At 35.3% G+C, this 26734-nt stretch overlaps 1 protein-coding gene across 4 annotated transcripts; it reads right to left on the bottom strand.

Moving 5' to 3' along the window:
• Positions 1–489: 489 nt before the first annotated feature.
• AST91 (sulfate transporter 91) lies at positions 490–19329 on the bottom strand. Of its 4 annotated transcripts, none has more exons than XR_014343972.1 (16): positions 18839–19329; positions 18668–18716; positions 18143–18350; positions 17452–17623; positions 16259–16324; positions 12144–12257; positions 11854–11970; positions 11151–11277; positions 10233–10519; positions 9919–10109; positions 9461–9552; positions 8928–9004; positions 8640–8795; positions 2337–2531; positions 1810–1943; positions 490–1048 (listed from the first exon to the last, which is right to left on the bottom strand). XR_014343972.1 is itself a non-coding variant. In XM_082894046.1 (16 exons), exons 1-14 carry the CDS (start codon positions 19166–19168, stop codon positions 2343–2345), a joined length of 2175 nt encoding a protein of 724 aa, XP_082750172.1. In that variant the 5' UTR covers positions 19169–19329; the 3' UTR covers positions 490–1048; positions 1528–1566; positions 2337–2342. The 4 variants fall into 4 exon arrangements, 3 of the variants coding, with proteins under 3 accessions (XP_082750172.1, XP_082750171.1, XP_082750173.1); XM_082894046.1 differs by lacking the exon at positions 1810–1943 and adding an exon at positions 1528–1566; XM_082894045.1 differs by lacking the exon at positions 1810–1943.
• Between the last annotated feature and the right edge of the window lie 7405 nt (positions 19330–26734).

The raw sequence follows: 26734 nt of genomic DNA, 5'->3' as shown, positions 1-26734 counted from the left end.
GTTGCCGTCGAAACGCCGTCGCAAAAAGTTTTTGCGTCGGCAAATACGCTATTTGCAACGGCACGCTGCCGACTCAAAAGCCCTGTTTTCTAGTAATGACTTGACCGATGTCGTCAGTTCTTGCGATGGAAGAGACACAGATGCAATGATGGCAGGCGTGTCGATTGGTTGCCAACTCATCCTTCTCACTTCATTCGTCAAGATTTGATTTTCCATGGGGTTTCGGTCCATCACATCAAGGAAGGTCATAATTGGGACTCAAATTAAGGCAAAAGGAGGGGGGGTTAGCATTCAAGTGCATCCTTTTAATTCCTTAACTGGACCAAGAATATACTCAAAGAGGGGCATTGTTTGTACCATTTTTGGCAAAAATTTCTATGTGGCAATTCCCTAAATTATTAATGCCAAGTGACAATGGAAGATAAGAAGTGAAAGATTTTATGGGACTCACTACCAAGGCTAAGTGAAATGGCGGATGTGTAAAGAGGATTTTTTTTTTTATGATTATTTAATTAATTAATTGAGTAATTATTTGAGGAGCATGGAGCCTCAACCATTCCTAAAGATTAGGAGGTTGTTGAGTCTTATCCCCTAAAATGGTGTCTTATCCCCTAGTTTGTTGCTAAATGGCTGTTGGGGATAAAGATTACATGGGATTTGAAGATGTCATGACCCTGACCCACCCCTAGGGATTTGTATCATAACCAACCAGTAATCACTTGATTACCTACGGCTTCAAATGGAACACAAAATATTTAATATATATTGGGGCCTAAAGCGGAAGCAGATTGACAATAAATAAAGTCCATTGAGCGGTGCATAAATGATCAAGATAAAACATTTCTCATTCATAGCATTGAACCCATACATAGATTATATACATTAGCTAAACTTCATGCATTAAGTTCACACAACCAAAAATTCAACTTTACAAAATAACAAAAGCTTAACAAGAAAAGACAAAAGCCCCGTCTCAGAGGCATGACACTTCAGGTTCACAAAAGCTACTCTTCGGGCTGACTCTACGGTTAAACTCCATGTTGTTCACCTATATACATATAGAGGAAGGGGGTGAGCAAAGCCTAATGAGTAATAATAATGTAAATGGATTAATGAATGAGTTTGAATTTAAAGAAAAACAATGTATCATAATCAAAATAGCTCTTAGAATAAATCATTCAATGACATCATTCATATTCTAATTTTACAGAACGACTTCAGGTCCAATACAAAACGGATCCAATTATTTAGAACAACTTTTGGTCCAATTATACAGAACGATCTCTGGTCCAATATACATAACAGCTATTCAAAATGACATTAGGTCCAATCATATCATAGCCAAAATGGAACGACCTTAGGTCTATCATATTATTCATGAAACATTTATTTTAGGTTATCACACAAAATTTATCGAAAAGAGAACTCATTCATTCAAAGAAAAATATAATTTTCAGAAAAGCATAACATTTCATATTCGTTTCAAAATAATTAATTAGAAAATATCTTTACAAAATTATTACTCACAGCGAGTGTGATCCTGCGAAGTCCCGTCGAGCAAATGACCTACCTATCACATTCGTACGAATTCGATAAAACAGAACATTCATTTACTTAAACTTTTCTTTACTTATTCACATTATTTCATATGGGTTTCTAAATGTCTTTTAACTTCCTAGAGGGTCAAAAAGAGTTCAAAAAAACATGTTCGAAAGGTCGAAAAGTTCAACAGAAAATTAAACTGCGTTCCCTTGTTTTCCGCATGTAGAAGCCCCTAGCGGCACTTGCAATTAAAGTAGTAGCTGATACCTTATTTTGGCTGGTATTCTGCACATGCGGGGCTCACCACCGCACGTGTGGATCTGGGCAAAAATGAGCCGTCCGAAATTCAAGCAAGTGTAAGCTTCCAAAACTCAATTTGGTGTCCAAGATTTGTGCAAAGACTTCATCAAACATGATAAATAGACATGAACCAAGTTCAATTTCAACTTAATTGAATCAAAACTTTCTTTACTTACAAAATCAAACTCTCAATTTTCATGAATTCAAGAATTCCATAACTTTATTTTCAAACTCATTTACATACACACTTGCATGGATGAATTCTTCACATAAACTTGTTGCATGTAAACCCTAGAACTCAATTCTTATATAATTTTCAAAATTAAACTCAAACTTAACAGATTTAAGGGATTAGAACTCATGTTCTTGAACCTAGCTCATTTACACATACAAAACTCAATTTCCTAAAAAATTATACGTTTAATCCTCAAATTATTTCTTGAATTCAAGCAACTGTTGAAATACCTAGAAGATTTTGGTTTGAATTTACATACCTTATGTTAAATTCTTGAAGTCTTCTTCAATTTCTTCACTTCCCCTAAGATTCCCTTCAAAATGTTGAGCTCTCCTTCTATCTCCCTTAGTTTTGCTCCAGCACAAGAAATGTTTGAGTTGTAGCTAATTCTAGAGTTGTCTTCAACGTATAAATATCTACTGCTTAGGCCTCGTTTGGGAACCTTCTTTTTTAGCTAAAAAGTCAAAAAGTTAAATTAGCCAAAAAGCCAACAACTCATACCAAAAAGTTAAAGATTCTCTTTTCTCTCTACTTTTTGCACATCTTTTCGTAAAAAGTCAAAAAGTCATCCCAAACATACTAGTTTTTTTAAACTCATATTTTAGCCAAATAGTCAAAAAGTTACTAAATTAGTCTGTTCTTAAACGAGGCCTTAATTATCTACTTAATTAACTCAGATTAGGTTAATTGCTAATTAGGCTTAATTAATCTACTAATTTAACTCCTAATTAATTATGACATTAATTAATTAATCTTCCCTTAATTGACTTATTGATTTATGATTAAAACTTAGTCCAATTATTTAATCGAATCTCAATTTAAGCTTAATCAATTATTCTTAATTTATATCAATCTGAATCAAATTTTTAATTAAACTCTCATAATGCTCTAAATATTCAATTAAGCAGATTAAACCCGTCAGTTAAAGTTTTCTAAGTCATATAGACATTCAATTTCTAATTTCAAACATAGCATCTAACAGATATTCACACACACATACAAATCACAACGGATATTAACATCAAAAGCAAAATTTCCTATATTTAAATAGATGCAAACATGATATGCATGGTTGGGTTATTATAGAAGATTTGGCAAAATCAACAATAAGGCTACAATATATGAACTGAAGTCTCCAAATCATGCAAGATCGGGATTGAGGATTTGTACGGATAAGCACAGATGGCAAATGAAAAGGCTTTGAGGATCAATCCAAATAAGCTTTTTCCCCAAATCAAGCAGAATAAATTTGAATTCAAATCTTGAGGGACACGTGGCGGCCTTTTAGAGCTCAATGGACCAAGTCAAAATGATGAAGATAGACACTATCCATGGAGGATCAAAACTGTTCCTCCTCTTGGGGGATCAAGCTTAGCATCAAGGACACATGTCACTAGGATCAAGTTGAGCAGAAATAGGAGATTTCCCAACACTATATAAAGGGCTCTAAGTGCAACATTCAATGGGTCCTCGACCAACAACTCGACCAAAAGTCTTTCAATACATTTATCTTATCTTCATAAGTTACTTATCTTAGCTTTATAGCTTTATCGCTTTATCCATCATAGCTTCATAGCCGTAACATAACTTGGCTTCTTAGCTTAATTAGATTAGTCAATTGTACTTCATTTCTCAATCAATGAAAGTTCAATTTTAGTTTAGCCTATCTTTAGCACCTAGCAAATTTGATAAAAGTTCTCTTCGTTAGGATAAGATCCAAATCAGTAGCGGTTCCTTTTAGCCACACACAGTCATTTTTCTGTGTTAGTAGTCAGAAATGGTTAAACATTCCTACACCTTGAACTAGGTTCACATGTGAGAACCCGAATATAAAAATTAAGTAAATAATTAAATAATAATAATATTACAATCTCAAATATTTTGATAGTGAATCCTAAAGTGCAAATTAAATATTTGGAGGGTCTTTTAATTAATTTTAAAACCTAAAATAAATTTATAGTGAAAGTCTTTAATTTAGAGGCAAGATTTATTATAAAAAATATATATAGAGAGAGAGAAAGAGGAGGGTGTGACTTGAACTCTAGACCATAAGGTTAATAAATAAGACTCTTACCATTTGAGTTGCATATAACTTATATATATATATATATATACCCTACTCTATTATTTGTTCACCACATAGGGCAACAACACAGCAGCCACGGGAGAGTTCGAGAGAAGGAAAAAGAAGAAGAAGTTTCAATCAAAGAACTTTTAGGTGTGTGATAGGGTTCTAACTTTCTTCTTTATTTTATATTTGTTCTTTATCCTTATTCTATTTTATGATTTAATTCATTGATGGAGAGGTTGTAGGTGTATGTAATTTGTGTATATATATATATACTGTTAAGAAATCTGAGGAGTTAAATTCATGTATAAAGAATGGTGTAATTCTTAGTTTAAAAATTCTGTACAGAATCACGAACTTTAAAAATCAAGAAATCATATCAAACGAATGAATTTTGAACTGAAATTTTTACAGTAGATTAATTACATATTGAATTGCATATCTGAATTTTTTCATAATTTTTGGGAGTCAAAATCCATATAAACTGATGTGTTCAAATCTGTCTAGAAAATTGGATTAAAACAGCAAGTTGGGGAGTGTCGTTCTCTTTGGGTATAAATCCGAAAATTATCAAATTAGTGTCATTAGAACCGGTTACAAGTCTAGTTTCGTACATGTTTGGCCTTGCATTGATTGCTCGTATATACTAAGAGAACTGTTAATTTCTTTAAAGTGCTGCAGAAAACAACCTGTTTGGGTGTAATTAATTGTAAATAATTATTTTGATAAGCAAATCAAGTAAAACCAATTGGGTTCGAAACTTAGGATATATTAGTTGATATCTAGAGGGTTTTGGAATTTTTCGAACAGCGTGGAGTGGGCTTTGTAATTTTCAAAGTTAACGAATAGATTGGGAAAACTTGTTTAAAACTTTGTTTTATCTTAAAGTTACTTTTAGTTAAGTTTCGATTGGAACCCATGTCTTGGGTGATTTTAGACCTTGAAGAACATGAACTTAGGTAATATTTAAGAGTAACGGTGAGTTGGGTTGAGCCATGTTAGTGTGCTTTAGTTTGGGGTCATTTAGTTCTTATTCTTTAGTATTTTTAAATTAGTAGTGACGTAGTTTCATGCTACATATTTTTATAAATGGTCTCCTACCCTGAACTATTGGAAAATTAAATTGTTGTTTTATGACTAAACTGTTTTGATAAATTATTATATTATCAATACAAACAAATTATTTCTGAAACATGTGTGAATTTGGCATACTGTAAACTATTTGTTTTGATCTCATGTTTATAATGGTGAACTATCATGTTTTGCGAAACTGATGTGTATTGATTATTGGGACCATCTGTATATTTTAGTCTAGGGAAATTATTCCACTGTGTGTGGTGACTCTGGCCACTAGGGAACAGATCCGGGTTGGGCCATGATGACTCTAGTGCTCAACGATTGTAAGGAAAAGACCTAGGTTAAGTTAGGTGACCTTCAATCGGATCGTCTTAGAGAAAAGGCCCAGGTTGCCACGTTGAGGATGACTCTTAGTTCGGTATTGGATCCAACGGGGCTTATAGCCTTGAGAACTGTGTGGCATGTTACTTGTTACTTCTTGGTACCGAGAAAATTATTGGTATTCATGTTATAATATGTTTTAAGTGGAAAATGTCATTTATCATGTTCTTAAGAGACATGAGTATTTTAACTGTTGAATTGTGAAACCTTCTTTTTGAAACAGATTCTCTTTACCAAATTGTATGCCAATCTAGTTTCTGTGATATATATCTTATTTTGGAATTGAATCTTGTTTTCAAAACTGTATTTACTATCCATGTTGCTACTCACTGAGCTATCAGCTGACTTAGTTGTTTATCATTTTCAGGTGTTAGAAGTACTTAGAGTGAACTCATGGCGTAGCGGGGACTCAATTGCATGGATCTCTAGACCATTCATTTATTTTGTTTTAGACTGTTATGTCAAGTTTGTGCATATTTCTTTTTATTTTTATTGAGGTTCATTTAGGATTATTTTGATATGTAGGTTGTTTATATCCCATAAGTTTGGATGGTATTGATTACGGTTGGTTTTTCCATTTATACTTGTGGCATGTCAGTGGTTTGGGTTTTGATTTATTTATTTTTGGGCTATCGTCACATTTATTCTTTGTGACTTTTGGGTTCATGTTTAAGGCTTACGTGTATCTTGGGCTTAGTTCCTGTGGGCCACGGCCGGTCATACTTGGATTTGGGGCGTGACAATTGTGGTATCAGAGCTGTAGGTTTATCGAGTTACATATCTTGCATTTCATCATTTAGACGAGGTCCGAGTCCTTAGAGTCCTTAGTAGTGTGTGGTTGAGTCAGTTTTGTTTAAACTTATGTTGAATCTTTCTTGATTTCAGTTTGAAGGTTAAGAGTTGGCACCTAGATATTTATATAGACTGTCTATTCCTTGTTGGCCTTTGGATGTTTGTATTACCGTGTCTACTCCATTAGGAGAAATAGTAGTATTAGGAGATGTTTGTAGATCCTATTAGGTAAACTTAGATGGTAGGATTTTTCTAGTAGGTTTGATCTCCTTAGAGATGAAGAATTTTGATGTGATTTTTGGGATGGATTTGTTGATGAAGCATCATGCCTCTGTTGATTGTTTTAGAAAAATGGTAGTTTTTGCTATGCCAAGACAACTTGAGTTTTTCTTTTAGGAAAATAGGAAAGGGTCTTCTATCTGTTTTATTTCTTCTCTTTAGGCTAACTGAATGTTGAGAAAAGGTTATCATGGTTACTTAACTTGTGTGGTGAGTATCGAACTGCCAGAATAGAAGTTAAAGGAGTTGCCTGTAGTGAGTAATTGTGTTGATGTTTTTCCAAAGGATCTACCTGGACTTCCTCTAGATCGTGAGGTAGAATTTTTCATTAACTTGGTCCCTGACACAGTACTTATTTCTAAAGCACCCTATAGAATGGCACCGTTGGAGTTGAGGGAGTTACAAACTCAGTTACAGGAGTTGTTAGACAAAGGTTTTATTAGGCCTAGTGTTTCACCTTGGGGAGCACCTGTGCTGTTTATGAAGAAGAAGGATGAGTCTATGAGATTGTGTATTGATTATAGAGAATTGAACAAAGTCATAGTGAAGAATAGGTATTCTTTGCCGCGCATGGATGACCTATTTGACCAATTGTAGGGAGCTCAAGTATTCTCTAAGATTGACTTGAGGTTAGGCTGTCACTAGTTAAAGGTAAGGAATAAGGATATTCCTAAGATAGCTTTTAGAATCCGTTATGGACATTATGAGTTCTTGCTGATGCCTTTTGGTCTCACAAATGCACCAGCCACATTCATGGATTTGATGAACAGAGTATTTAAACCTCAGCTGGATACATTTGTGGTACTGTTTATTGATGACATTCTAATTTATTCGAGGAGTAAGGAGGAGCATGAGTAGCATTTGAGGGTAGTACTACAAATTCTTAGGGAGAAGAGACTGTATGCAAAATTTAAGAAGTGTAAATTCTGGTTGAGTAGTGTATCCTTTTTGGGTCATGTGGTGAGTAAAGACGGGGTATCTGTGGATAGCTCGAAGGTGGTAGCAATTGTTGATTGGCCACGACCTACTTCTGTGACAGAGGTACGTAGCTTTCTAGGGCTTGCTGGATATTACAAACGGTTTGTGAAAGGATTCTCCAGTATTGCTTTGCCACTTACCAACTCACCAGGAAAGGGGTAAAGTTTGAGTGGAATGATGATTATGAACATAGCTTCCAAGAGTTTAAACAGAGGTTGACATCAACTCCAATCCTTACCTTACCTACAAATGGTGGTGATTTTGTGATTTATAGTGATGCTTCACGACAGGGGGGTTTAGGATGTGTGCTCATGCAGCATGGGAAGGTGATTGTTTATGCATCACGACAGTTGAAAATAAGTCCGATCCTCTCTAACTTTAATGTATAATTACTAGTTGCTTTGTAAATAAGTCCAATCTTTAGAACTAGCTAGTAATTATACATTAAAGTTAGAGAGGATCAGTGCTTTTCTTAATTTAGTCATTCTCTCATTCTAATTTGCTCATATAATTATGTCTATATAATCATTTGAATATTACCTTATGTGCTTTAAATTTATAAAGTTCTACAATTGATCCATTTTGAAAATGATAAAATCTCACAAATGACACCAATCTTTTTTTTTTCTTTCTTTGTACCAAATTTTTAATTGCCTGATAGATGTGAATAGCATAGGTGGTGAAAAAACAGTGAAATTCATCAAGGAACGAATATAATTTTCCTATGAAAAATCGAAGATAACTCTTCCTATGAAACAAGTGATATTTGTCCAGTTCAAAGAAAGCCTCATAGAATGTTCTACATTCTAAACTAAAAACCACATTAATGTGGCATATAGAAGAGAATTCAGGATTATAATGCTTATATATTATAACTTTATATATGCTGAAAATGTTTCTAAATTAACAATTATCAGTAAGAGAAACAAACATTGATTTCAAACACCCTTTTCCTTCATCAAAAATCAAAAATCTAAGTTTTCATACATGACTTGATGATTGGGCCTTGACGGTTGAAAGGAGCGAAGCCACAGCCTCTCCAACTGTCAGGAAAAGGCAGTCTGGTCTGCCGAAAACATCATGGGCTTCGTCTCCACGCTGCAATTTTTCCATAACCTCACCGAGTGGATTCACCAACACGAGCTGATCATCAGAGGCAACGAACAATCAGTTTGGAAGTATTAAATTAAGCTACTGGTGAGTTTACAGAACAGCAGCAAAGCGAGAGAGAGAGAGAGAGAGAGAGAGATGAAATTGCAGCTATAGTGTACTTGCCTCAAGACCCTTGTTTTCCACTGCCTTCCTCAAATCTTTAAGCAATGACACTCCACTTGTATCCATGGCACTCACAGCTGGGAAAAAAAAATATATGTATATATATCTTATGTAAAGTAAAGATAAGACATTCTATGAGAGCCCTTTGTTTCATGGGACTGAGACATGAGATGAGATTGGACATGTATAGTGCACTTTCTAGCACTTGTTTTAAGTATCTCTAGAGTTTATCCTTCAATATTGCTTATGATTTTTTTTTTTAAAAAATTACCAAAAACACTAAAATTCAGCTTAATTAATAATTTTTAAATTAAATATTGAGGCACTTACCAATCAGTTCTATTAAATAGATTTATTTACTTATAGGTCTTATTGATAAATTTATCACTGTAAATTTATTAATAGGACTTATGGATAATAAGTTCTAAAAATAGGACCTATTGGTATCATAGACTTTGGTTCCCTTTGTTGCTTTGGACAAGAACTTGGGATTCATGCCAAAATTAAAAATCATGCTTAATTAATTAACTAACCTGACAAGTCAAGGATAACAAATCTGAGGCCTGACTGCTTTTTGGACTGTTCTTCTTCTCCTGCTTCATAATCTTCTATCCATCTCAAAATCCTTCGATAACAAGCGAGGAAAAAAAAATGTTAGGAATTGAAATTGAAACACTTAAATAGGATCAGTAAAACATGAAACACAAACAGTAATTGTTCAAGAATCAAAATTAAGCACACGAGTATAAAGATTTAAGTTGTGTAGTTCACCCCCACAATAAGGGTATTCTACATCCAGAGTCTTTGCAGTTTCATTACGATTTGAAAAGAGTTACAATACAATAGGGAGAGAAAGAGATATGGCACTTCAACTATAAATACACAGTATTAAGACTGAGAACGGGATTGTAACCCACATAAAAATAATAAACAAAAGTTGTTAAGAAGCTATGTTTAAAGTAACCATATATACTAGCTAGTTAGTTTGTACCTTTCATTGAGGTAGCTGCTGTTGGCAAAGTTGATTGAAGCTTCAATGCTTAAAATGAGGAAGCCTGGGATTCTGGCAGCCTCTTTGTATTGTCGAATATTGCGATAAATGTCAGTCCCGGGTATGTTCCCCAACATCACTGTTTTAGGCCTTGTTATTTGCATCAGGATCTTGAAAATTGATATGCTTACCTAATCATCATCATCATTTATCACCATAGACAAAATTAATTGTGAACCAAGCCAAGCATAGTTCTGAAATCAGTGTGTGTGTGTGTTTTTTTTTTTTCCCGGATTGAAGAGTTGAGAACTTACTGCAATGGCTAGACCTCCCTGCACAGAGATGAAAATAACACCCAAAAAAGCACATAACAACACGAGGAAATCGAATTTGTCAATTTTCCAAACATGATATGCGGCAGGGATGTCAATGAGGCCGACAACTGCAGTGACTATGATCGCGCCCAGTATAACATTCGGGGTATACTGGAACAAGGGCATGAGAAAGAGCAGAGTAACCATCACCGTCACTGCCATTACTACGTTAGACACTGCAGTTTTTGCACCGGCATTGTGATTCACTGCTGACCTAGAAAATGCACCTGATGAAAATTCAACAACTCATTAGAGACATTTTTTGAAATCAATACAAGTCTCTTATGACTTGGGTATAGGTATCGGGTACCTGTCTTTTGAGTGTTGAATTCTTCAAATTCCTATGTCCAAGGACACCAAATTACGTTTCTAATATTCATTATATTATTAAGGGGAAAATGATGTTTACAAAATAAAAGAGAATATTGTATGCATAATTTTATGCAATGTCATAGAGTAGACTGAATTATGTGCTTACTAGGTTCCTGATCAACTAGACATCAGACTCCTCCTTGGGGAGATTTTAATCATTTTGAATTCTTATTAAGAGTAACCCCTTCTCTGTTTTTATTTCTATTGCATCTTATCTCATCGTATAACATTTTATTCAGCGATATTTGAGAATTCACTGTCTGTCAATATCTCGGTGTAAGTCTGGGATAATCTTTTCATCTATAGCCTAGGGCTATTTACAACTGACCAATTAAGATTTCTCAGATGTACTAGAACTAGCAGTGCATCAAAGATGCAGTCATTGGTTAGAGGTTACAATTACATGGAGCGAACATATCAAGGGACAGAAAGGCATTTTTTTTGTGAAATAGTTGGAAAGAGATTGAAAGAGAGAAGGAAATGAACCTGTAGTGACATAGCAGGAAGTAGAAGAGCCAACCATGTTCATCAGCCCAATTGCAATCATCTCCTTGTTTCCATCCACTTGGTAGTTCTTTAAAGCAGCAAATGTCCTTCCCACGGCAATCCCTTCCTGTTTAAAATTTTAAATAAAATAAAAAATTTAACAACAATGGCAGTTTTTCCTTTGATAAACACTTAGAGGCACACTGGAAAATTTTATATGCTATACAAATCAACATTTAAAATTTTTAGGTAATTTAGGCCTAATTGGAATTAAAGGGTTCTAATGCCACCATACTTGTGGTCTCTCTAATTTGCTTATTGTGTCAATTTGGTCTTTGCAATTCTAATTGTATTTATTTTGCCCTCTAATTTTTATATTTTTGAGTCGATTTGGTCCCATTGATAACTTTGGTTAAGAAATTGAATAGAAATCAATTGCAAAATTGTCCATTTAAAAGGGAATGGACAATTTAAATTAGACGTGAATTCCTCAATCATTTTGAAGAGAGTGATGGACTATCTTGCCTTTCAATTTCAGTCCGATTCTTAAAAGGATATTATCAATTGAACTAAATTGACATCATGCAAAAATTAAAGAATAAAATTAATATTAGAACAATGAAAATCAAATTGATACCAAAGATAAACTACAGGGATGCCTAGCCACTAAAGTAGAGTATAAAGAGAATAGAAATTTACTTACAGTGAGGGAAAGGATGCCAGTAATAAGTCCAGTTTTCATTACTAGTCCAAGGTGGCTTCCATGAAAATGCAACATGTTCCATGATGGAGGGTTTAATCCTTCTTGTAGTTTTCCAATCTATCCCAAAAGAAAAATAAAATAAAATAAAAATTAAGATATGAAAATAGGCAACCACCTATAATGACAAACAAAAATGAAGATAGATATCTTGAAATAAAAAATAAAAAATAAAAATAAAAATGAAAATGAAAATGAAAGAGATAGAGATAGATATAGATATAGAGACTTACCACACTGATTCCATGATGTTGAGCTTTGAATGCAAAAACCAACAAGGTAGAGAGGATCACAGACACAAGTGGTGCTCCAGCTGACACCCAGAATAGCTTTGGTTTTTTTATGCCCTGCATTTATTCACACATTCCCATAATATTTTTAAGATGGTTTATAATTTTTGAAAGTGCCAGGTAAAAAAAAAAAAAAAAAAAAAATTGCATAATAAGGTTCATGTTGCCCAAGTCTGTATACTCTTATTGGAGGTCAATTCTTATCAAATGCAAATATTGATTATTTTTTTCTCATTATTTGGTTGTATTGTGTTGTTTATTTCTTCCGACTATGAATTATTTATCGTGGTAGTTGTTCAGCTCGAGTTGTTTATTTCTTATTGTTATGGGTTGTTTTTTGTAATGATAGTTGGGTTTCTGAACTATAATTGTTTAAATTAATATAATTATTTTTATAGTTATATTTAATTTCTCATCTATTCAAAAAAAATAATCATGATTTCCAAGAACTAATAACAATAATTTTAGAGTTAAATATATAATAGTTGATGTTAGAATTTTAAGAGAGGAATTATTATTATTATTATTATTGTTTTGTCAACATTCTAGGTGTTTAAATTTGTTAGTAAAGTTGGTGTAGCACTTAAAAGACTCTGGCCCCGTATGTTTTGAGAGATAGAATGGAAGGGATTAATAGTGAGGGGATTATTAGTGAGGGGATTGATAGTGAGGGGATTAGTAGTGAGGGGATTGATAGTGAGGAATTGTTAAATTATTTTTATATAAAATAATAAAACAAATAAAAAAATATAAAAAATTAAAAATTATATTTTAAAAAAAATATCCCATATAAAAAAAATAAAAAAATAAAAAAATTTCTAATCCCCTCACTATTTTTCTAATACCATCTCTACCTCCTCCTTACCAATCCCCTCTCCAAGGGTATTAGTAATACCAAGAGACTAATAGTCCCAAGGCCTTCTCCCAAAACAAACAAGGCTATTACTAATACCTTGGTATTAGCAATCCCAATACCCTCTCTTTCATCCAAAACAAACGGGCCTCTGGTTACTCCATAAATTTGAACTCCTAATATTTACCAATTGTACCTCAAAAGAGGAATTATTGGGTGTCTTGATTAAGGTCATTATTTTAAGGGCAAATTATAAACACTCCTCTCGAGATTTGGTAAAAATACAGATTCTTCTCTGAGGTTTGAGAAATTACAAATTGCCCCCTAGGGGTCAAATTTTCATAACAATTTAGGAGAAATTAAGGGAGAATCTATATGAAAATAAAAACCTCATGGGACAATTTGTTATGAAAATATAAACCTCAGGGGACAGGATGTAATTTCTCAAACCTCAAGAAAAAATCTGTATTTTCACCAAATTTCAAGGGTTATTTGTAATTTGCCCTTATTTTAATCAAAAGTAGTCAGTCTGTTTTGGTGTAGAACTAACCAATAGGAATATCATTTGTGATTGGATTTGAGAACTCTTAGACTAAGATAAATTACGCCAATCTTTGTGGAGATTTGTAAAAATATTTAAAAAAAAATTATTTGATCTTTTAAATTTAAGATAATTATAGTAGCAGACAAATTTAACATAATTATACTATATTTTCTTAAATTTTAAGTTACTTAATATTTTATGGAGATATTACAATACAATAAATGTTTTTAAAAAGAATTTTAAATAAGTGGTAAACTTTAATAATTAAAAATTATAAACTTTCTCATAAATTTATAAATATTTTGTGATATTACCATTGAATTGTAATTTTTCCTATTTTGTTCATTTGCATCATCATTTGCTATTTGTATAGATGAAAAATGATCATACTTTCATATTTTTTATACTCAAGTATATTTTAGGACAAATTATAACGGTAATCCCTACATTTTTGCCCTTGTGTCATTGTAATCCTTGTAATTTCAATTAGTTCATTATTGGCCATGAATTTATAATTTTATCTTAACCTAGTCCAATTGATTACGATTGTTAGTACTTTTTGATGAAAAATGTACACATAAACGATATGTGATATGCTTTTATAAGCAAAATTATAAATGTATTCAACTCAGTGACTGGTTTCTTTCAAAAATCTTGATCAGTATTATTAATTGGATTAAATTGACATAAAATCTAAAATTAAAAGTTAAAGTCAAGCTAATTAAAATTAAAGAAACAAAAATGATAAAAGAGGTAAAATGCAGAGTACTCATGTAATTTACCTTATATTTTGACTTCATTTGGCTATCTCAGATCGAATTAAAACAAACATGAAAGACAAAATAAACTAAATAAGCTAATAAGATAAAATGTTACATCTAAATCATAATAATTTCATTTTTTCTCTCATAAAAATAAAAAAAGTCAAAAAAAATTTGCTAACACAAACTTTTAGTCTCAAATTAAAAAAGTTCAAACTTCAAAAAGCCAACTAAATTTTTTTTTGCCAAAGAGCGACTTTATTTCAAGTATTTTGAGTATCTATACATCTGCATATTATTAAAAGAGATGCTAATTTAGTTACATTATTTATGAGAAATTTATGTTTTAAATCTTGTGGGTGGCCATTGTAATTTAACCTTAATAATTTTATCAGTCAAAAGAGAATGGTCCTTGGACCGACCTAAATAAATCTATAGTGACCCGCATTTCTAATTAGCAAAAAATAAAAATAAAAATAATAAACGCCTACTGTTGTTTTTGTCTTTTTCCGTCTTTAATAAACATTTTTTTTACAAATTTTTGTGAATAAAAAATTACCTTTTGATTCTGCTAAAGTAGTAGACTTTAAAGGAGTAAAAAAGCTAAAAAATTTTAGATTTTTAAATTTTTTTTTTCTTTTTAGATCCTTTGAAAAGTTCAAAAAAAAATCACTGGAAAAAAAAAATTTAAAAAGTGTGATTTTTTTAGTTGTAGCCAAACAAAACAGCATAGGCTTAAAAATTGGCATTTTAAGTATTTTTTGTTTTATTATTATTTTTAATCAATATTAATTAAGAGTTTTTAGCTTGAGTTTTGACCTCCCCTTTTTTTTCTTCATACTAAACTCTAAACCCTAAATTACAAAAAAAAAAAAAAAAAAAAATCAGATTTGATCATTAGAACAAAATAAATCATGATTTTTTAATTTTATCAATTTAAATTTTAATCTTTGATTTGTTTTCAGCATAAACTATTTGACTATTTTTGTTAATTAAAATCGGCGAAAAATAGTACTTTAGTCAATAAATTCAATCTACATATACATAAAATGTCTAAAATATTTATTTTCATTGAATTTAATAATTTTTTGTCAATTTTACTTTACAAATATAAGAAAATGGTACAGAATGAAAACAAATAAAAATATTAGAATTTAAATTGATAAAATTAAAATTCATAATTTATTTTGTTAGAAGTGTCAAATCCTAAAGTTTTTTTTTTTTTTTTTTGTAATTTTCGCAAACTAAAACAAAAAAGAAAAAAAAAAGAGTTATTTTTAAAAAAAAGAAACAAAAACAAAAAAATACAGGCGGGGCTTGCGGGGTTAGCAATTAGGAGGCATCTGAAACTAGGTGATGATGACGACTTAAAAACAAGGGAAAATAACTGTCTCCGGGAGGACAGCAAAAAAGAGACTATAGAACAATGAAAAAATATAATATTTTATATATTTTAATAATTAAAATATTATATTTTTTAAGAATTCTATGTGTTTTATTTTATTTTATTTTATTGTCCCACTGCACAGTTATTTTCTCTAAAAACAAGCAATCCTTTGCTGATGAATCATTGCTACTTTACGTCATTTGTATGCAAAAATTAGACAGAGGTGATCACAGCCGTCTACAATCAATACCAAATTAAGAGATTTGTTTGGTAGTGAAGCAAAAGGGTTAAGCCAGTGTTTGAGAAGTGATTATTTTAATTAATTTTAAAATTTTTTTATAAAAATTAGTAGTAAAAAAAATAAAATAAACGGTGATGTAATTGAATATTTTAATTTTTTTTACTATTTTAATCAAAAAAATCAACCCTCCAAACGGGACCTCCAAAACCGAACAATCTACATGCAGTAGTAGTTGCAAAGAAAGAAAGAGTACTAAAGTTGGATTAACTCACAATGTGTCTTGTAAAAAGAAGCAACACAAGGAAACAAACTCCCATCAGTATAGCTTGCCACGACCACTGCACAAAATTAATTTTTATCTATTAATTTTTAGTCAGCAAAAGTGATCAATTTTAGCGACTAATTCTATTTTAGTCGCCAATTTTACTATTTTTAGCGACGAAAAATGCAATTTTGATCGTCAAAAGTGTTTTTTGTTGTAGTGCAATCTCATATTATTACAAAAAGTGTATTATCTACTCACCAAAAAAAAAAAATGTATATTTAATTTTACATATGTCGTAAGTTGAGGGCATATTTTAAAATTTAACAAGATTACGGATACAAAGTCAATATACGAAACAATTATGATATACACATTCACTAGATTACTTTACTTTACTTATATATCCGTTATTATTAAGGGTCTTATTAGTTCTGATAACAAAATTAAAAATTTTAACACTAATTAAATTGAATTTGTTGACTTGGAAAAAGAAACAAACTTAAAACTAGGATTTGATTTTTGTTGATTTTTGATTTACCATGAAAGAGAGATTGACATGAGACTTCTATTTTTTTTTTTTCCTTTTATAAAATTCTACCTCGAGAAGAGAATTAATAAAAAGAGATGGTTGGATTTTCGCACTATAAATTTTGAAAAATGACTTAGACCCCGGGGTGCTGGGGTCATTAGTGATTGGTCAAAAAATAGTTTATTTATTTATTTATTTATTTTTTTTTGCCACTAACAGTGTGCCACCTGCCACTAGGGGTCACTGGGGTGTCCCCAGTTGGGGGTCGGTAGCGCGGTTGATAAATTTTACCCTCTCTTTCCCCTTAATGCAAAATGTGTAGTCAGTGATCAATTAATGCTCAAATAAAACTTTAATATAAAAATTAATTGAGGTTTAAAAAAATACAATAAACCCTACAAGTTTGACATAATTATACAAGTCTCCATTTTAGTAAGGCTAAAACAATTAAAATTAGTAGAGTTGGTGCGCAGATACAAGAACAAATGAGATAAATTATACATTTTAATATTAAAAAATAGTAATAGTATTTTTTTATATGTATAATTAATAATCGATGAAAAGAGAAAGTGATCATTAAATATAATTATATTAAACTTGTAAAATCTCAATATATTTATTTATTTTCTAATCTTGGCATGCATTATTATGTATTGGAACTGGTAACTCACCTCATTTGTATGGTGGAAGACAGAAGACAAGACAGGGACCAAACCCATTTGTGGGGTGAAATGAGTGATGCCAAGCAGTGCTTTTAGCTGTTGAAGAGATACTATGATTGCTGCCCCAGCCATGAACCCAATCAGTGTTGCCTTTGATAGAAAATCAATTATAATTCCAAGTCTGCAAACACCCCCAACCCACATAACATAACATCAAATTATATTCAACAAAAGGGTTGTTTCTTCAAATGAAACATCAAAAAAGATGAATTTTAATAACAATATCGACAGTCGTGGACGCAAAAATTGGGTACACAGAGGGTCAAGATAAAATTATTAGAGTTGTGAGGGGTCAAAATGCATTTCCGTTATTAATACTCAAAATGGTATACTCTAACGAAAAAGTTTTTGCAAAGTTTGAGAGGATCGAAATGCAGTTATATAGATAATGGAGGGTCTGAAAGTTAATTTCCTTATAAATACTTAAAATTACGTAAGACTAATCAGAATTTTGTTGAATTTGAGGGTTTGTGAGCCCCACTGCCCTCTCTGTGATAATTTCTAACAGTATCCAAAGTTGAAAAATATCGACCAATATTTAAAATCATATGAATCAAAATTATAAGAGAGAGAGAGAGAGAGAGAGAGAGAGAGAGAGAGAGAGAGAGAGAGAGAGAGAATGAGAGTAATTGATTATAACCTCAGTATTCCTAAAGAAGCTTGGAAGAGACCAGCAAAGAAGGTTGAAGAGAAGGCCAGTTGAAGAAACAAGACTGTGTCATTGGCTGGTGACACCTCTTGTCTAAGCATTGATCCCAGTACTAGAGATGCTATTGAAACTGGTCCCACTGCAAGGTCCCTAGAGCTTCCAAGAACAGCATACACAAGAGGAGGAACAAAGCTTGAATCTACACATACAAAAAAAAAATTTAAATCAAAGTTTTTAATAGAAGATGAATGGATATTACAGGACTATCTAGTAATATGTATAAAAAATCGAGCGATAGGATTTTAAATTTTAAATTTATTATCTATGCAACAATTAGAGAAATCAAAGGAAACTAGTTGTATCAGCTGTGAATTTAGTTGTAAATCAATTATGAACCAATAAGCGAGCATTTTCTTGCAACAAAAACTAAAATTCACTATATCAACAGATACTTAAAGTCATAATATATATACAGATGTATGCATAGCAATAATTGAACATAAAGAAAACCCTCACATAGGCCAACAATGGGAGGCAGATTAGCCAGCTTAGCATAGCTGATTCCCTGCAACAGAAACAACAAAAATCACAAAAAGTGTGATTGTACACGTGAAAATGCATATGCCATGAGAGAGAGAGAGAGAGAGAGAGAGAGAGAGAGAGAGAGAGAGAGAGAGATAGAGAGACCTGGGGAATGGCTAAGCTAGCAATGGTAAGGCCAGAAACAATGTCAGATTTAAGGAGTTTGAAACTGTAATTGGGACCCCACTCAAGTATAGGGAAGATGTATTGAGCTCCAAGAATGAATTTCTGCTTCAATGGCTGCCCTTTGAATTGCCGGAGCGGATCGTCGGGGAAGAAGGTCTCCTTGAGCCTGGACTTGAGCTTCTTCAAGGTGCTCCTATGGGGAGGTGGAACAACCTTGTGCACTTCCATGGCTATCTCAACACACTCATGACTTTGAGTTTGAGAGTGCATGTTATTGGTATTACTCATATTTGTTGTTGTTGGTTCCATTTCTTGGGAATCCTTATGTTGTGAAATATTATGGTTTTGGTGTTAGGTTGGTGTGGTATATGTTGTGTTTTTATATGAATCAAATCAACCCCCACACATCAACCCATCATAGTGAGACCACTAGTAAACAAATAAAAGTACTTGTCCACTTGGTAAACTAGAAAAAGCTTGAGAGAGAGATAGAATAGGACCTTATCAAGTAATAGGATGATGAGTATGCCCACTTTCTTTTAGCTTATTAAAAACATGAGTAATACTATGAATTTATCATTATCAATCCAAAAATTATTTAGAAATTTTATTTTATGACTCAAATTTACTTTATATATAAATCTCACATTACACAAATTAATCTCCATCACACAATTATTAACTTAGAATTTTTGAATAAATTAATTTGGGTTCCTAGCATATTTGTAAAAACATATTGAGTTTATATCTTGTATTTTTTTTTTTAATAAAATCTATCAAATAAAAAGAGTGAAATAAGATTGAGATTGTGTTTATTACATTAATAGGATTGAGAGAATATGAATTTAATCTCAATAAAATTGATCAAATAAGTAGAGTGAAATCAGATTGGAAAAATGCCTAAGACCCCCAGTGGGGGTCACTGGGGGTCGTGCGTGTAGGAAAGTGATTGGGCCAAAAAAAAAACTATTTTTTTTTTTTTTCAGCAAATGGGGCGACGCCACGCCACTGGGGGTCTGAAGCACGGCCCAGTTGAGATTATCATCATTACATAAATAAAATTGAGAGAATTCAAATTCAATAAAACTAACATTTATTTTTCGTTTGTCATCAAATGGTTTCTATACAGTGACAGAGTTAAGATTTTGATTTAGGGACAATGTTGAATTGACATCTTAGCATGATTTATCACAATCTAACTAAATTCAATTTTTATTTAGTGATTGAATGACCAAAGGTCAACATGATTTCAAAAGGATAAGTTACACTTGAGTTAACCATTTGTTTTATAAATTTTTTTAGTTGAATTTCTTTTATTTTTTATTCTTAATTTGATGATCATTATTGAAAATGAGGATGCCTTTATCAAATATGATAGTGAAATCACATAAAGATGCAAATACACAAAAAAAAAGAAAAAAAAAAAAGAGAGACATGAAAAAGAAATAATATAAAACTTACAAAAGATTGTTTTAATAAAATTAAACATTTAAAATGACAAATCGCAAAGATTTGGTCGAAAAGAAAAAAGGAGAGAGAGAGAGAGCATAAAGATTTAAGGTGCATACTCGAAACTTCGAAAAATGCAATTTGGATAAAAAAAAAAGAAAAAAAAAATCTAATTAAGGATAAAAGTGAAATATTAAAATAAAAAAATAAAAAAAAAGGAAAGGAAGGAGGACACTTGCCCGTCCACGGTTCATAACCAGTGTCAAAGATGCAAAAATGACAGAGAGGGGACAAGGCTGAGTATTTACTTGTGGGAGGACATAAACCAGTGTGCTATGCATGGATGGATTGATGGACTTCGCAATTTTTGATATGATAATTTATTTTTTTTTTGCAGAGTTTGGAGATGGAATATTTTGAGGTATATTCCTTTCCTTCTTCATTCATTCATTCATGGATGGTGCTCTTTTCTAAGCTGGTTAAGAATGTTGTGGATGTGGTAAGATAATAGTGTTTAATGTGGTTCAGATACTCACAGATAGAGAGATAGACATATTTATTTTTATTTTTATTTTTATTTTATTTTGTTTTGTTTGTGTGTGAGAGAGAGAGAGACTAAGGCGGGTAGACTCTATCTGGTAGAGAACAGAAACCAATCACCAACGCACCACCGAAAGAGATTACCGACTATATTTTCTGAATCAAGGTGCTCTGCTTGACTTTTCTTCGTTACTTCTTACTGGTTAGGTTGTTTGAGAGGGTAATTTATATGTAAATTCAGTCGAACTAGGTGATGGGCCGTTCTGTGAGCTACAGTAAAAATGGCTGAGTAAAAGAGCTTTATAGTTATTCCGGTCCAGAAAGAGCTTTGTAGTTAGCTCGGTCACTACGGTTTAAGTGGTAGCAGTTAGTTCGGTCATACCACTAAGGACCGGGGTATTTTGGGCTTTTACTCAGAACCTTGCTATTGAATAGCTCGGTCCAAGCACGCCGTGGATAGCGCGGTCTCAAGAAATGAAACCGAGGTACAAGTTGTAAAACAAAGAGCCGAGCTAGTCAGAACTCGGTAGCATGGCTGTTTTAGCTCGGTCGTTTTGTCATACGACCGAGGTATAACCATCTCACTTGGTTTAAGCAGTGAGGGGGGTGTTGAAGGATAAGTATTATCTTTCAGGAGTGTGATCCCTAGGAGGACTCTACGTGGAAGAATAAGAGTCCTACTAGGATTGTGCCACACGGAACTTATAAAGGCTCACAACATTACCTATAGAGAGGTAACACAACTTTGATTCCTGAATTCACAGAGCTTTTGTGTCTATTGTCTATTGTGCTGACTTAGGCATCGGAGGGGTTTCCGGCACACAGCCACCGGTTAGCTCACGTTTGTATTTTCAGGTGGCAAAGTGACGACGTAAGAAGGAGCACAAGCTTGATCAACATGATTATACGAGAAGAATTATTTCGTGCTCGTATAATTAGCGCCGTCTGTGAGAATTTCACAAAGAACAAAACCTCTTAATCAAGCTTTCCTCTCTAGTTGAGATCAATGGCGCACAATGAAGCCTTACTGCAGTCTGCTATCGACGGACAAACCCCAGAGGAGGGAGGGAGGCGCGAAGGTTTGCCTTCTATCCCTCCCATAGCGGATTTAGAGCCCCAGCGACAGAACCCCCGGAGGGATGCAAGGGGAAGGCGGGGTAACAGCCCCCGTCACTCTCAAAGCTCCGAAAGGCAGAGGCGGAGGATTGACCCTCAGGTTTTGAAGGATCACGTGAAGGAATAGGATGAGTTTAGATGAAGGATGGCGGAGGACATGGAGTTGATGAAGCGCTAGATAAAATGAAAAGGGGTGGCGACAGAAGAGGGACGCAAAGGCAGTAGGCCCCCTCGCCACTCGGAAGGTCGTGGTAGACATACCACGCCATCACAAGCAGAGAGTAGGAGCCTTAGAACAGGCGACACTCAAACAAAGACGTCCAGGACTCGTTACTCCAGGTCTGAGAGAATGAGAACTGAGAGGTCATATATTGAAGGAAGCACATATCGGCCCTCGCGCACGCACTAGACGTCATCTAGGTAGACGGAGTTGCCCAGATTGTCTGATTTGTGAACTGTGCTTGAAGAAAGGGCACGGTGGAAGGAGGATGTCAAGGCACGCGATCCGCGTAGAGTTTCAGCCCTTCAGCGGTTGGCTCCTCGGACGCACGGAAGCGTCGAGGTAGGTATGCCAATACCGCACCTTGCCTACGAACCAACGGACAAAGCATTAGCAAGGTTACATAGCTCGCCGTTCGTTCCGGCAATTGAGAACGCACCATTACCTTCCGGCTTCCTTTAGCCTAAGTTTACGACTTACGAAGGGAAGACAGATCCCTACATGCACCTAAGCCACTTTCGCCAGGTTATGGCAGTATACCGGCAGAACGAGGCTTTGATGTGCATTCTATTCCCATCCAGCCTTGGCGACCTAAGCTTAACCTGGTTCGAAAGGCTACCAGAAGGCAGCATCGCCTCCTAGGCGCAATTGGCCGAGGCTTTCGTGACTAGGTTTAGAACGAACACCAAAACACCAGTGGAGATCGATCAGCTACTCTCCATTAACATGGGCGACAAGAAGACGCTGAGATCCTACAACAGTCGTTACTGGGAGACCTTCAACCAGATAGGAGATTGCCCCAATAATCTTGCCATCGCGCAGTACAAAAGGGGGCTACCAGTCGGAAACAAGTTGAGGGATTCAATAACTATGGCGCCACCCCTCACAATGGAGGCCTTGATGGAGTGAGTGCACCAGCATATTCGGGTGGAGGAGGATGGCACCCGTGCTAGAACAAAATCTGACACAACAGCGATACCAGATAAAAAGGCTATGGCAAAAGTCAATACGGTAGAATGCCCCAGCAGGAATGGGGGAGGCAGGCGGGCCAACAGAGAGGACTCAGACAAAAGATGATTAAGAGTCCGCACTGCCATCACAACGGTGTTCAAAAAACTGATCTACCGGATTCTCAGTGAGATACGTGCTGAACCTTTCGTCAGATGGCCAGCTAAGTTGGGAGAAGCACATGAGGACTATGACGAAAGGTCCCGGTGCACCTTCCATGATGAAAAGGGACACTGCATTGAAAACTGCACGCCGTTAAGACAGCACTTGGAGGAGTTAGTGGCAGTTGGGCACCTGGACCAGTACATAGAATGAGGGACACAGCCAGCCCCCAAAACCACGACAACCCAAACGGAATGCCGATCGACACCCCACCTTATGGCGTGATTAACGTAATATATGGGGTATTCGAACCTGAGCGAGTATGTGAGCTCAGGAGAATGATCAAGAAGGCTGAGCACTTAAGGGAGGTACTAAGTGCACAACCTGCCACCAAAAAGGGAAGGACTATATTGCTACAAAGTCATGCCCTTTGGCCTAAAGAACGCAAGGGCAACATTCCAACGGATGGTCACCAAGATGTTTGAACCATTGTTAGGCAAAACAATAGAGGCTTACATCGATGACATGGTGGTCAAGAGCAAGGATGAGAAGGACCATCTCAGGGACCTAGATGAGATGTTCCAGATCCTGAAGAAGAACAAGTTGTGCCTTAATGCATCCAAGTGTGCGTTCGGCGTAGGATCTGGCAAATTCCTAGGCTTCCTGGTGACCAACCGAGGTATAGAAGTAGACCCCTCTCAGATCAAAGCAATTTAGGATCTAGAGAGGCCCAACTCAGTAAAAGAAGTGCAGCATCTCACTGGCATGGCAGCTGCACTCAACCGATTCATAAGTCGGTCGTCAGACAGATGTCGACCATTCTTCCAAGCACTAAAGGCCAAGTTTGAGTGGAATGAAGAATGTGACCGCGCCCTAGAGAGTTTGAAAGAATACATGTCTTCTCCACCATTGCTAGTAACCCCAATACCTGGAGAAGAGCTCTTTTTGTACCTGGCAGTTTCACAGCACACAGTTAGTGCAGTGTTGGTTTGAGCGGAAGGAATCCAACACCTGCCTATCTTTTATGCCAGCAAGACCATGTTGGGCGCAGAAACCAGGTACTTGCCATTGGAACAACTGGCCTTAGCTTTGATGATGGCATCAAGGAAGTTGTCGCATTACTTTCACGCCCACACCGTAATCGTCCGCACAACTTTCCCATTAAAAGCTTTGTTTGAAAGGGCGAACTTTTCTGGGCGAATCTTGAAGTGGGCGGTGGAACTGCGACAGTACGATATCAAGTTTCAATCCAGAACCGCAATAAAAGCCCAAGCATTGGCAGACTTTGTGGCAAAATTCACCTCAGGAAGCCATCACATCTGCTCAGTTGACTTGACTGGTGCAACCGAAATGAGGATGGAAAATGCGCAGGAAGTGTGCAACCCCTGAATTAGGATGCCCAGCCACAGCCCAAAACAGATCAGAGTAATGACGAGCTGGAAGAGGTGAACCATGCTACACCAGGCAAAGACTCATCAACAAACAAAAACTTGGCACAATTAGATAGTGAGGGGCAAACAGCAGGTATGGACTTGGAAGAAAACATCAGCAACACTTACGACCCAAAGACATCATCTGACCCCTGAACTTGTTGGAAGCTATTCGTTGGAGAGATGTGGAAGCTCTTTGTGGATGGCGCATCTAACAGGCACGGTGCAGGATTTGGCATAGTCCTCATCTCACCAGATGGCCTAGTAGTGGAACAAGCAGTCAACCTTAGTTTCCTAGCATCAAACAATGAAGCGGAATATGAAGCGTTTCAGGCAGGACTAAAATTAGCACTCTACATGAAGGCCATCGAGCTAATGGTTTACAGTGACTCAGAGCTGGTGGTAAACCAAATTTCAGGTGACTACGACGCAAAGGATGAAAGGATGGCTAAGTATCAAGAGTTAGTCAGAAAAGAGATCATGAAGTTCGAAGTAGTGCGAATAGAGCAGATTGGCAGAGAAAAAAACAGCAGAGTAGACGAACTAGCAGGCTTTGCTTCGATGGCAGATACAACCATCCCACATCCGTTGCTAATTGACTACCTACCAAGACCAAGCATTGAAGAACTCGAAGTAGAAGAGGTATGTTGCGCCGAATTAGGCCTTTCATGGATGGATCCCATTATAATGTTCTTAAAAGACGGCGCCTTACCCGAAGAAAAGAAAGAAGCCAACAAGATCAGAGCAAAGTCGCAGTGATTTTGGCTCTCCCCATCAATGGCCTTGTACAAAAAATCCTTCACAAGATCTTACTTGAAATGCGTCAATCCCAGCAAGGTTGAGGCATTCTTGTTCGAGATACACGAAGGCGTATGCGGGAGCCACCAAGGGGGAAGGTCATTAGCCTACAGAGCGATTTCGCAGGGATATTGGTGGCCTTAAATGCAAGCAGATTCAGAGAAGTATGTCAAGAAGTGCGAGAAATGTTAGAAGTTCGCACACCAAATACATCAACCAGCCAGAGAGCTTCTACCATTAACTAGCCCATGGCCCTTCGTAATGTGGGGCTTAGACATAGTAGGGCCACTTCCAATGGCACCCGACAATAGAAAGTTCTTCCTTGCAGCAACAGACTACTGTACAAAGTGGGTGAAGGCGGAAGCAGTCGCATCAATAAAGGAGAAAGATGTGAAGAAGTTCGTCTGGCAGAATATCATCACTCGATTTGGCATACCCAAGGCTCTAATATCTGACAACGGCACTCAGTTCGATGGTAAAATCTTTTGAGGTTTTTGTGAGGAGTACAAGATAGAATTCTACAACTCTACACCAGCATACCCCTAATCAAACGGCCAAGAAGAAACATCAAACAAAGTCGTCTTGGATGGATTGAAGAAAAGATTAGAGAAAGAAAAAGGAAAGTGGGCCGAGGAGCTTCCTCATGTTCTATGGGCTTACCGCACCACACCTCGGCGATCAACTAGAGAAACGCCATTCTCCTTAGCCTACATGGAAGCAGTAATCCCACTGGAAATTGGTCTCCCCACCATCAGAAGCGAAAATTTTGACCCAGAGTTAAATGGAGAAGCCATAGCCTTGGAGCTCGATCTTGCAGAAGAAAGAAGAGAAAGAGCACTGGTTCACATCGCCTCATACCAGCAAGAGTTATCTAGAAAATACAACAAGACCGTACATCCGAGGCAATTCAAGATTGGAGATTGGGTACTGCGCAAAGTAATGGGAAACACCCAGGTACCCGGAGATGGCAAGTTAGGGCCCAATTGGGAAGGACCTTACAAAATGGTTGGATTAGTAGGAAAAGGGGCATACCACTTTGAAGATGAAGACAGAAAAGCCATTCCCAGGCCATGGAACCCTGTCAATCTCAAACTATTCTATTTTTAGCTTTTCTTTTAAGTACATGTAATTTTCTCTTTTTTCAATAAAACAAGTAGTTTCTTTTCAGCGCAATTATTTTCTACTGTAAATGTTGTTAGGGGCATTATAAGC

This window comes from Camellia sinensis, chromosome 11 (genome assembly GCF_055761805.1).
Source record: "Camellia sinensis isolate YWXY chromosome 11, ASM5576180v1, whole genome shotgun sequence".
Taxonomy (NCBI): Eukaryota; Viridiplantae; Streptophyta; class Magnoliopsida; order Ericales; family Theaceae; genus Camellia; species Camellia sinensis.
Note: the sequence above shows the minus strand (reverse complement) of the source record. Positions and strands in the feature narration are given on the sequence as shown.

Excerpts from the sequence above, each read along its gene's own strand:
- AST91 (XM_082894046.1), bottom strand. The coding sequence starts at position 19,168 with ATGGAACCAACAACAACAAATATGAGTAATACCAATAACATGCACTCT. Across the intron at positions 10,110-10,232 it reads AGGGAGGTCTAGCCATTGCA|GTAAGCATATCAATTTTCAA; the intron begins GTAAGTTCTCAA and ends GATGATGATTAG. Across the intron at positions 2,532-8,639 it reads AGGCCCAATCATCAAGTCAT|CTAAAAAAGAAGGTTCCCAA; the intron begins GTATGAAAACTT and ends TTGACTTTTTAG.